Source organism: Fopius arisanus, unplaced genomic scaffold (genome assembly GCF_000806365.1).
Source record: "Fopius arisanus strain USDA-PBARC FA_bdor unplaced genomic scaffold, ASM80636v1 scaffold00071, whole genome shotgun sequence".
Lineage (NCBI taxonomy): Eukaryota > Metazoa > Arthropoda > Insecta > Hymenoptera > Braconidae > Fopius > Fopius arisanus.
In genome coordinates, this window is record NW_011887810.1 from 187,426 (window position 1) to 197,378 (window position 9,953).

Genomic DNA, 9,953 nt, shown 5'->3' on the forward strand with positions numbered 1-9,953 from the left:
ATGGAATGGTGATTGGATTGATGTTAATGAATATTTTGTAGTTAAATTATCCAAGATGTCCACGAATTTTCAGGTTTTCGCCGATTGATTCCAGAGGAACACCTCAATATATTACAACAGTGAAATATTTTATTCAGGACAACGAATATCCTAACTTTTACACTCCCGTTTGATTATCACCCAGAGGATTAATATCTAATCGAGTCTTTCTCAAACCACTTCCGGTAGCTCCGTGGTAACTGATTTTCTAACTCTTTTAGAAAACCTTCTTGTCACTGTAAGTAAAAAACTAGAATTAAATCGCAATGCATCCATAAAAAAAATATATCTCATACCGATGACTCGATATTCTCCCCATTTTTTGACACTGTTACCACAAGATAGAATTTTCAAAAAGTATTTTCAAAAAATATTTCTCCATACCAGTCACTTCCAAGTACTCCAAATTAAATCTTAAACATGAGAAAAGCTGAATCACACAATTGTCATACCACAAACGTCCTCGAACCTCTCGAACAAACCTCAACAACAATTACAACCACTTCCAATTATTCTATATTATTTACCAAATTATTTTCCACTTGTCTATCACATAAAATGAAGATGCCAGCACCAGCTGTTGATGTTTACTCCCAAATATTTCAAATAAATGAAAAAACTAATGGAAATTTCAATTGAATGTTTGAAATTGCATTGGGTTTCGTAGGTTATTCGCGTTGTGGGTTCAAGCGAACCGCCAAAATCTGCGCGTAAAATGCGACGCAGTGGTTCTAGCACCTGGCATCACTGGGTGTCTCAGTGTCTGGGTGAGGGAATAGTTCCAGCACCCGATTAACAGCCCACAGAGTTTATACCAAGAATGTATTCCTAGACTTGGCAGTGGTATTGGTGTGCAAAACTCAACATCTCAGGCGCCCGACTGACTGCGTTTTTGTGTTTTTTACTCCCTTACCACAAACTCATTGGCAAAGTTCAACTTGTCCGTCCGTCGGGGTCTTAATTCAACGCCTACGTATTTTCTGCGTTGTTGTAAATCTTACAAAGACGCGCCCTCCCTCGACCTTGAATTTAAGACATTGTCTTTTTTCGGTGAGTTATCCCTGATTATGGCACTTTCATTGAAGATAATTAAAGCAAATTTGTCAGTTGATCTTTTGTCTTTCAAGGTACATCAAACCAGTGATTAAGATGGCGAAAAAAACGTACGATCTATTGTTCAAACTACTTCTAATTGGAGACTCGGGCGTTGGAAAAACGTGTATATTGTTCAGATTTTCTGATGATGCTTTTTCGACAACTTTTATCTCAACGATAGGTGAGTGCATTGGGGGATTTTTTTTTATTAGTTCTGATTATCGACAATTAGTTGGGAGGGCATACCCCGTTTTTAATATTCTTTGGACGTCTTGCTGAACGTCTCGGGGTTTTGGTGACTTCCCCCTTAAAATGTGAACACTGTTATTTTTAGAATTAATTGTTTATGCATAAAACGATGGGTTTCATCCGCTGCTAGGTTAGAATTGTCTGGAATTTTCCCCTGAGAAAGTGTTGACAACTAGTATATAATATAGAAAAATTGATTGCTCTAACTGTGGATTCCTGATAATTATTGACTTTTTTCCGTTCTAGGAATTGATTTTAAGATAAAAACAGTGGAACTCAGGGGTAAAAAAATCAAACTACAGATATGGTGAGTGATATTATGAAAGAATTCGAATTTAATGTTCCTGCCTGTTGAGAAAATATTCAAAAAAGTTGGTACACGTCTTCTCATAAAAAAGATCATTTTACCAATTAAAATTGACTAGTCACTGATGTCATTTCAATAATTAATATAGTAACGAATTGTTTTGAATTTAAACAAAGGGACACAGCAGGACAGGAGCGTTTCCACACAATCACAACATCTTACTACCGAGGAGCAATGGGAATAATGCTAGTATACGATATAACGAATGAAAAGACCTTCGAGAATATCGTCAAATGGTTGAGAAACATCGATGAGGTGCATATGCTTGCCAATTCATTTTTTTTTCTGTCAAATCCATCGATACTCCCAATTAATCTTAAAATTCATTTCAGCACGCGAATGAAGACGTCGAGAAGATGATCTTGGGAAACAAAAGTGATATGGAAGACAGACGTGTTGTCAGTACAGAGAGAGGAGAAGCCGTGAGTACCTATTCCCACGGATTAATTAATTGATAAAGTGGGAAAATGCGACATGAAATTTTGGTTGATAATATCTATTAGCTTGAAATATTCAATTAGAATTTGCCTATAATCAGATTTGAAAATGTCATATTTTTCATTTCATCAATTGAAAATAATCTCTTTAATTCATTAAGGACTAATATATATATAGATATATATATATATATCTATATCTATATCTATAGTGTAAAACAGACTTGAAAGAAGGTTATACTGATTTTTTTTCGATTGACCGATAAGCGCATTAATTTGTTTTTATTGTAAAAATTTACAGATAGCAAGAGAGCACGGCATCAGATTCATGGAGACCTCAGCAAAGGCAAATATCAATATTGATCGTGCATTTAGTGAGCTCGCTGAGGCTATTCTGGATAAAACCCATGGAAAAGAACCCCAGGACGCACCAGACCGTGTGACTGTCGATCGTAGAGTAGAAAGAAGTTCGAATCGGTGCTGTTAACTCTCTCTCTCTTTCACTCTCTCTCTCTATCCTCTCGTATTTTCTTTATTTTCTATTTTATATTCTTTATTTATTTTTGATTGAAAATAAGAAAAAGCGTCTATATAAACTCGTGCCAGTTTAACTAGAATTTTTGTGATGAAAGCTTAATGCATATGTCATCTTATGTGGCTAATTTCAACATTATTTTGCATAAATGTAATTAACCAAATGAAACATAAAAAAGTACCTCATAATATGAGAAAAAAAAACACTGCCCGATTCAGTGATTGATTACCTGATCGTCGAGATGAAAGATATTGAAACGTTTGAATTCATTGATTGAAATCGAAAAAAAGTGAAGGGCTGCGATTACGTGTTGATGATTTTTATAATGAAATGATTGAATCAATTGTCTTAAAGGAAATTCCGGAATTCATTTCACCCCAAAAATTATGAAAAATATTGAGGTTTACTTGACTAACGGATGTGTTTTTTTTCTATCACATTTTACCAATCCACAAGTCAAGCCATCAACAGCAATGATTTTTTCGAAACTGTACGATCTAGTCCCTCCCATCGTCCCTCATTACGCGTCTGCATTTTATTTTCATTGCACGAGTGTAACAGTGCAATTGAGTTTGAAAGGTGCTCATTCACTTGACCCAATAAATCCGTCTATTCGCGAGATGCACAAAAGAGGACTGAACACCAGAATAACCATCTGATATAGTTCTAACTAAATTAAACTTACCTACTTAATGTAATGAGAAATTGGCATTTTTATACGTTATTTCTCACTAGTGAAACAGCGCGATTGCCTGTTTGAACGATTAAACAGCGAAATTTAATGACAGTGAATTTATTTGTGAATCTTATAACGCTAAAATGTAAAATGAATTCACAACAAATATAATCTTACACAATTTTCCGTGATAATTTTACTAAATATTTGTTTACCTTCGAGAATGCTTATTCTGCGGATAAAATAATGAAAAGGTTGATATAATTGAGTGATTGTGGAAAGTGTTGATGTTGGTTTGAAATTTTATTTGTAATTCTTTTATCACTGTCTGTCTGTTTTGTTATCAAAACAAATATTTGCATTGCCCCCCGTCTGTATTTACTTCGTGCTTCCTTCCAAAATTAAGAGTGAAGAGAAATTTGTTGGCACCTGCCATGTGTAAGCCTCAGCCCCGAGATCAAGAAACAGTTCCACGTCGCTCTGACGAGATTGTATCGCCTCATTAGCGTCAGTTAGAAAATTTTTGTTTACCGATGTTCGTCGTGCAGATAGAAACCGTAGATTTGGGGCGCCCTGGATCAATCGTTTCAGTCCATCGTTACCGATTCCTGGGCACTGAGGACAGCTCAGGGTCTTCAATGTTTTCATATTCGCTATAGAATCATCAGTCACTCGGGATAGATTCATCATGTGTAATTCCTCGAGAATCGGCAATTGCGATACGTCCCGGAAGCAACGATCCGTTAATCCCCGAAGACCTGTTCGCAAAATTGAAATTTTCGATAACTGGCTACATTCAAGCGTGTTTATCTCTGCAGTGGGTGATTCCACAGGAAAATCTTATGAATCATTTTTGTAAGAAATTTCATTATCTCCAAAGAAGCTCCTGAGACTTTTCTTCTAAAGCCACTAATTTCAGAGATATTCAGAGAATTACGAAGCTATTGAGTTCCATTGATTCAATATGATCTTCATTATCTCCGCAATGAGTGGCGGTAGGAGAAATATCAGAAGACATTTTTCTTGGTAAATTTTATCAGCTACAAAAAATGTCCTATGAATTTTTCTTCTAGAACGGCTCGTTATCAATATAATTAGGGGTGAAACTTACCGTCCACATTGAGAATTTTCAGTCTCTTGCAATGACTGACGATCATCGACAGATGATCATCTCGAATCTCACTGATTGTTCCATTCATCCACAATTTCTCCAGTTTCTTAAATTTCCTGATACTCTCTATATAACTCACATGAACATTGCAGAATGAAAAATATAATTCCTCCAAATGCTGCAACCGGTCAAATCCTCCCAAACTATTTTCTTCAATAATGAACCTCTCGAGATTCAGACAGCGCAGATTTCTGAATCTCGATAAATTCTACAAACATAAATAACATTTTCTCAGGATTATCAATATTTCACTTGAAAATATAACAAGTAAATGGACAAAATGACGGTAAATTGCGATTTTTACCAGAGAAAAATGCACGCCATGTGCTCCAACGGTCAAGTGAATTGTCTCCACAATTTCGCATCGCAAATTCATGACATAAGCATCAGTAAAATTAGACTTGAGAGACAATATTTTAATAGACCGGAGATCCCTACAGGTCTCGTAAACCCTTGAGAAATAATCCACATAATAAAGAGTCACTATCGTCCGCCAATTGATCTGCACGAAATCTATCTCAAGTTCTTTCAGGTTTCTGCAGTATTTTTGGATGAAATGCAAGTAGTTAGTCCTCTCGTCCTCCAGGTCGATCCTCATAGATTTAAGAAACCTCCCACATCGTCTGAAAATTATCTCGATCTCGGCAGCGGTGAATCGAGGATAAGTCGATCTTATGAAAAGTCTTTTAACGTCTGGCCATCCATTTTCACTTATTTCTCTCCACCTGAGACACACTGCAATCATTTCGTTGATGATTGCCACAAGTTAGTAGACCAGGAAATATGTTACTAATTGAAGAATATCTTTTCATAAATACCATCTTCGAGACTGAATTTTTCGGGAATCGAGAGATACGAAAATATCTTCAAAATGCACTCGGTTGGAAGTTCGACGATTGTCAGATTGGACTTCCAGTCTGGATAATTTAACTCTCCCTCGTCGTCCACTTCCTCCAGGAGTACACCGTTCCAGTACTTGCCATTCCATTCCATTCAAACTAGGTGGAAATATTTTCTATGATCGCCCAGAGAGAGCTGACCAATAGAACAACTATTATAAAAATTATTATTCTTTTTATTTTTACTGTTATGCACCTTCGAGGCCTCCTACGTCATTCTAATAAATACAACCGAAATGAGGGAAAAGTGAGGGACTGGGGATTATTAGTGTGATCGGTGACAGGTCTCACATTATTTGAAACGATATTAATTTTATTAGTTCGAGAAATGGTTATTGTGTTGACTTGCTCCCAATTATTCTCGAATACTTATCAAATATTGGTGTTATTTAAAAAATGTATTTTACGGAAATTCTAATAGTGTGTAAATTTTAAATTCTCCCTTAACGAGTATTTCAATAATAAAAATAATATTTTACCCAGGTCTGCAACGTCGTACCAAAGAGCACTATTCAATTCTCATGTTCGCTCTAGATTCATTTCACTGATGAATTAAGGTTACTCTAATTAAAGACACTTCATATCTACATGTCTGACGTTTCACAGTAAAACAACTCCCTCACACGATAATAAAAACAAAAATCACCATAATCATTTGAAAATGTTAGTAGAGGTTTATTTGTACCCTCGAATCTCTTACCTAATCACTTTTCATACAGAAATATATGTTTTCCATTTTTCTCAACTAGTTGAACTTGTCCTATATCACTTTTCAATTAATTAATTAGTCAGTTAATGAGCCTAGAGTACGATAAAATTATCATATTTGGTGTACGGAGGATTGACGATTTGAATATCCTACTGATACCAGTTGTCAGAGAGAATGAGCAATGGCGACAGATTCTCTGGTTTTTTCCACTTTTTCTGGGCAGGATCTAGCTCCAGGATCAGAGCTACACCACTCGTTCGTTTCTTCATAGCCTCGTTGGCTTCCTCTAGGAAATGCTGATTTATCGACGTCCAGCTGACCCAGATCTTCTGGAGATTCGAGGCACATTTTATGAGGTCGATCAAACCGTCGTTTCCTATTCCCTCGCATCCTCGACAATCCAGTTGTATTAGACTATGCATTCCTGATATCGTACAGTCACTCACGCCCGTTATGAACGCCATGTTCAAGATCTCCAGGTGTTGTAGCCTGGCGATGTCCTTGAAGGAGTCGTCAGACAGTTCTCCATAGCGATCTTGAAGACATTAATTAATCAGATTGATTATTTAAAAAACTGATGGGAATGTGAAAAACTATGGAATATTCCAAATATATGTTTGAGTTTTTCTCAAACAAATTGAGTTTTTACTCACTGTATAGAATTAACGTCTTCAAGTTTTTGCAGTTCTTCGCAATCCTCGACATGTGATGATCGCGAATAGCAAAGGCTGTCTCTTCGAGGGACAAGTACTCGAGTTTCTGTAGATTAGATATCTTCATGATCTGACTGTTGTCGACCCAGCAATAACGAAGATCGAGGGACGTTAAATTTTCTAGTTGATCGAGCCCAATTAGATCTTCAGTTCCGAGGACGAATTTGCAGAATTTCAAACGTCTCAAAGACCGAAATTTCGATACATTCTGTTGAATAAAATAATCAATCTCAAGTTTATTATTCAAAAAATATAACCGTTCAATGATATACTGACCATCGAAGCTCTCGTGTTTCTCACGTCTGAATCCGCCACCACCAGCTGAATTTCCGTCACTATTTCTGGTTTTAATTCCTCGAAACAATCGTACGTGAAGTCAGAATGCACATTGTGAATAATTATGGACGACAGTTTTTTACAATGCTGGAATATTCTAGATAAGGCGCCATTGTACTCCCTGATTGGCCTCTTGGGAAATGTTATTTTCAATTTCTCCAATTGCTCGCAGTGCCTTTGAACCACTAACAAGTAACTCTGACGTTCGTTCTCCACTGGAATGTCCAGGTGCCTTAGATAACGACCTGATCTTTCGAATATCTCCTCCACTTCCTTTCTGCTGAATTTACTGTACTCGCATTTCCAGATGAGTTGTTTCACGTTTGGCCAGCCAGCGCGACCTATTTTTCTCCAACGTCTACACACTAGAATTCCATTGTTTAGTATTTAAACTCATGCAATATGTAATTACCACAATTGAATGTAGTACCTTTTTCAATCGCCAATCTCTGAGGTATGGGCAGGCACGAGAAAATTTTCGCGAGACAATCATCCGATAGTTTATCAATCGGTGAGTAATTTTTTCGTAGTTGACTGATTTTATGCTCAGCTGTTAATAAAGACCTAGAACATTATCGAAAAATGCATAAAAAGATAACATCAAATAATAAAATACCAGAAGACAATGAAAATAATAAATTACAAATTACGGTTCATTTTTTTGTTTATGATTTATAATTTATAGAATACAATAGAATAGAATAAAATAAGCAGGTATCATATATATTTCGAAAAATAATATTGTAAACACGGAATATATTGTGAAAATTTCTGCCTCACGTTTTGAAAACGTGAATCAACACAATTCAAGAGTTTTTATTCAAAACAGTTTCGAATTACACACTTTATTGGGGGAGTAATTATCAATATTTTGTTTTTATTGGTACTCACTGTATGAGGTGATTTTTATTTTTGAAGGTAACACTTATCCTGTCATTCATCATCGTCAACTCGATATCCCCGTGGTTGGACAGAATGTACTGGAGGTTCTGCTCATTGAACTATCGGACATAATTTTTTTTAATTACTTCAATCGCACGAAGAGTCTCTAGAGGTCTAACCCTCCAAGGACAATTTCTTATTTATTTTAATGAGATTGATAATTTCTCACCTTCTGTGAAATATCTCGACAGAAGCAGTCATCGAGATTTAGCTCTCCCATTCTGATTATTTACCAACAATTTGTCAAACGAATATTTACAATAATTATATCAACGACGAATAAACCTCAACGCCATGGCTCACAAGGCAAAACAAACACTGAGGCGCCATTGCGGCGCCTTGGAGAAGGTCAAGAATTATAAAATCCGATGTGCGTGCAATAAACAGAATAATTGACGTCAATTGAATAAATTGATGAGCATTTTACTTCTCAAAGGTTCAAATAATCTGGTCATTATCCTAACTATCTAGAATATTCCAATAACAGATTCATTCAACTAATGAAAAAATTGCATTATATTTTTACTAAATCATACAATTTCATTTATACAAATTGATCATAAAATTATAAAATTATAACTCATTGTTTCTCAGCCAGAGAAAATTAATTATTTTCTGTTAATCACGTGGGACGTAGCTAGAGACTTTTCCCTTTGACAGAACTTCAGCATATATTCAAAATTTTCACATTATTTTTCTATTTATTATGGAATATAGTAATTGGTTTCCCTTAAATTATTATGAATCGATATGTATCTCAGGGACTCCCTCATCCTGGGTATGATGAGATCCCTACAAATATCTTCTTTGCTCCCATAATAAAAATCGTTGCAACCAAGATTTTTTATGAATTCCAGTACAAAATCGAAGCAGTTGAACTCCAATGGGTGATAATTCGATTGGTTCCACTGGGGATTTCTCGATAAATCGATAATGATCTTATCCCAATGCTCGTACCAGGATTCCGGAACCCTTGGGTCCAGGGATATGCAGTGTCTCCAGTTGCTGAGGTCGTTGAAGACCAGGCCCCGTTGATCATATTCGAATATTCGGCCTTTCGAGTCGACGATTCCGATGTGAAGATCGTTTTCCGGAGTGTAGCAGGTGTCCAGGAAGATCCCTGATGATGGTTTGATGATTACAGACGTGGGTTTGTCAGTTCCATTTGAAAATGGACTTGGCAATTGAAAGGGAGTCTGTGAGAAATCCGTTAGGACTTCTGAACATACCGGACATCTTCCAGGAATTTCTCTGCAGAATATTGAACGATCGTCGCAGTGTTTAAAGCAGATTATATCGAAATTGTAACTCATCACTTCGAGTTCACCAACTAGCGCCACACCGGCTGCTAAAGCAACGGAAACGTTGATCAAATTCCCGTTTTCAAATGCGATCAGCGAATCCCACAGAAACCCCCCATTTTTGTTCAAAAGCGGAAGTAATTCAAACATCTGGATAGAGGAAAATATTATTTGTTAATTATAATCAGTGAATTGACCACGATAAATGAATCTTCTTCAACAGAATTAAATGTTGAGAAGTATTGATTAATTATCCACATTTCTTTTTCATAAACATCTGAATAAATGATTAAAAAACAACTGCTAACGAGTTCTGTTAGAGCACGTGGATTTGTCTCAAAAGGTCGTGAATGAAAATAAATGTGATAATACTGTAAGAAATCATTGCTGTGAAATAACTAACCAATCATATCAACCAACCAACCGACCAATCATATCAATCAACCAACCGATCAACCCTATCAACCAACCAACCAACCAACCA

At 36.1% G+C, this 9,953-nt stretch overlaps 4 protein-coding genes across 6 annotated transcripts; 1 reads left to right on the forward strand and 3 right to left on the reverse strand.

Annotated features, from left to right (window-relative positions):
- The first annotated feature begins 777 nt into the window (after positions 1-777).
- Positions 778-3,581, forward strand: Rab10 (RAS oncogene family member Rab10). Its single transcript, XM_011309934.1, has 6 exons — positions 778-1,089; positions 1,167-1,315; positions 1,630-1,690; positions 1,867-2,005; positions 2,083-2,172; positions 2,489-3,581. Exons 2-6 carry the CDS (start codon positions 1,189-1,191, stop codon positions 2,672-2,674), a joined length of 603 nt encoding a protein of 200 aa, XP_011308236.1. The 5' UTR covers positions 778-1,089; positions 1,167-1,188; the 3' UTR covers positions 2,675-3,581.
- Positions 3,447-6,026, reverse strand: LOC105269574 (F-box/LRR-repeat protein 20). 2 transcript variants are annotated; one of them, XM_011309932.1, is made up of 5 exons: positions 5,948-6,026; positions 5,388-5,604; positions 4,874-5,304; positions 4,510-4,777; positions 3,447-4,156 (listed from the first exon to the last, which is right to left on the reverse strand). In XM_011309932.1, exons 2-5 carry the CDS (start codon positions 5,560-5,562, stop codon positions 3,777-3,779), a joined length of 1,254 nt encoding a protein of 417 aa, XP_011308234.1. In that variant the 5' UTR covers positions 5,563-5,604; positions 5,948-6,026; the 3' UTR covers positions 3,447-3,776. The 2 variants fall into 2 exon arrangements, with proteins under 2 accessions (XP_011308234.1, XP_011308233.1); XM_011309931.1 differs by having other exon boundaries at positions 5,388-5,620.
- Positions 6,027-6,119: 93 nt separating this feature from the next.
- Positions 6,120-8,502, reverse strand: LOC105269577 (uncharacterized). The gene is made up of 6 exons (XM_011309937.1): positions 8,338-8,502; positions 8,118-8,227; positions 7,657-7,790; positions 7,167-7,591; positions 6,831-7,098; positions 6,120-6,712 (listed from the first exon to the last, which is right to left on the reverse strand). Exons 1-6 carry the CDS (start codon positions 8,386-8,388, stop codon positions 6,327-6,329), a joined length of 1,374 nt encoding a protein of 457 aa, XP_011308239.1. The 5' UTR covers positions 8,389-8,502; the 3' UTR covers positions 6,120-6,326.
- A 190-nt stretch (positions 8,503-8,692) lies between these two features.
- LOC105269576 (MKRN2 opposite strand protein) lies at positions 8,693-9,715 on the reverse strand. Of its 2 annotated transcripts, XM_011309936.1 has the most exons (2): positions 9,398-9,715; positions 8,693-9,288 (listed from the first exon to the last, which is right to left on the reverse strand). In XM_011309936.1, the coding sequence occupies exons 1-2, from the start codon at positions 9,402-9,404 to the stop codon at positions 8,873-8,875; spliced, it is 423 nt and encodes a 140-aa protein (XP_011308238.1). In that variant the 5' UTR covers positions 9,405-9,715; the 3' UTR covers positions 8,693-8,872. The 2 variants fall into 2 exon arrangements, with proteins under 2 accessions (XP_011308238.1, XP_011308237.1); XM_011309935.1 differs by having other exon boundaries at positions 8,693-9,708.
- Between the last annotated feature and the right edge of the window lie 238 nt (positions 9,716-9,953).

Bases quoted from the DNA above. Each gene is read 5' to 3' on its own strand.
- Rab10 (XM_011309934.1), top strand. From the start codon at position 1,189: ATGGCGAAAAAAACGTACGATCTATTGTTCAAACTACTTCTAATTGGA. The intron at 2,006-2,082 runs GTGCATATGCTT...AATTCATTTCAG, and splicing joins GGTTGAGAAACATCGATGAG to CACGCGAATGAAGACGTCGA. The intron at 2,173-2,488 runs GTGAGTACCTAT...AAAAATTTACAG, and splicing joins GTACAGAGAGAGGAGAAGCC to ATAGCAAGAGAGCACGGCAT.
- LOC105269574 (XM_011309932.1), bottom strand. From the start codon at position 5,562: ATGGAATGGAATGGCAAGTACTGGAACGGTGTACTCCTGGAGGAAGTG. The intron at 5,305-5,387 runs GTATTTATGAAA...AAATGATTGCAG, and splicing joins AAAATTCAGTCTCGAAGATG to TGTGTCTCAGGTGGAGAGAA. The intron at 4,157-4,509 runs GTAAGTTTCACC...TTTTGCGAACAG, and splicing joins GAAAATTCTCAATGTGGACG to GTCTTCGGGGATTAACGGAT.
- LOC105269577 (XM_011309937.1), bottom strand. From the start codon at position 8,388: ATGGGAGAGCTAAATCTCGATGACTGCTTCTGTCGAGATATTTCACAG. The intron at 8,228-8,337 runs GTGAGAAATTAT...TATGTCCGATAG, and splicing joins GTCGAGATATTTCACAGAAG to TTCAATGAGCAGAACCTCCA. The intron at 7,592-7,656 runs GTACTACATTCA...ATGGAATTCTAG, and splicing joins GAGATTGGCGATTGAAAAAG to TGTGTAGACGTTGGAGAAAA.
- LOC105269576 (XM_011309935.1), bottom strand. From the start codon at position 9,619: ATGTTTGAATTACTTCCGCTTTTGAACAAAAATGGGGGGTTTCTGTGG.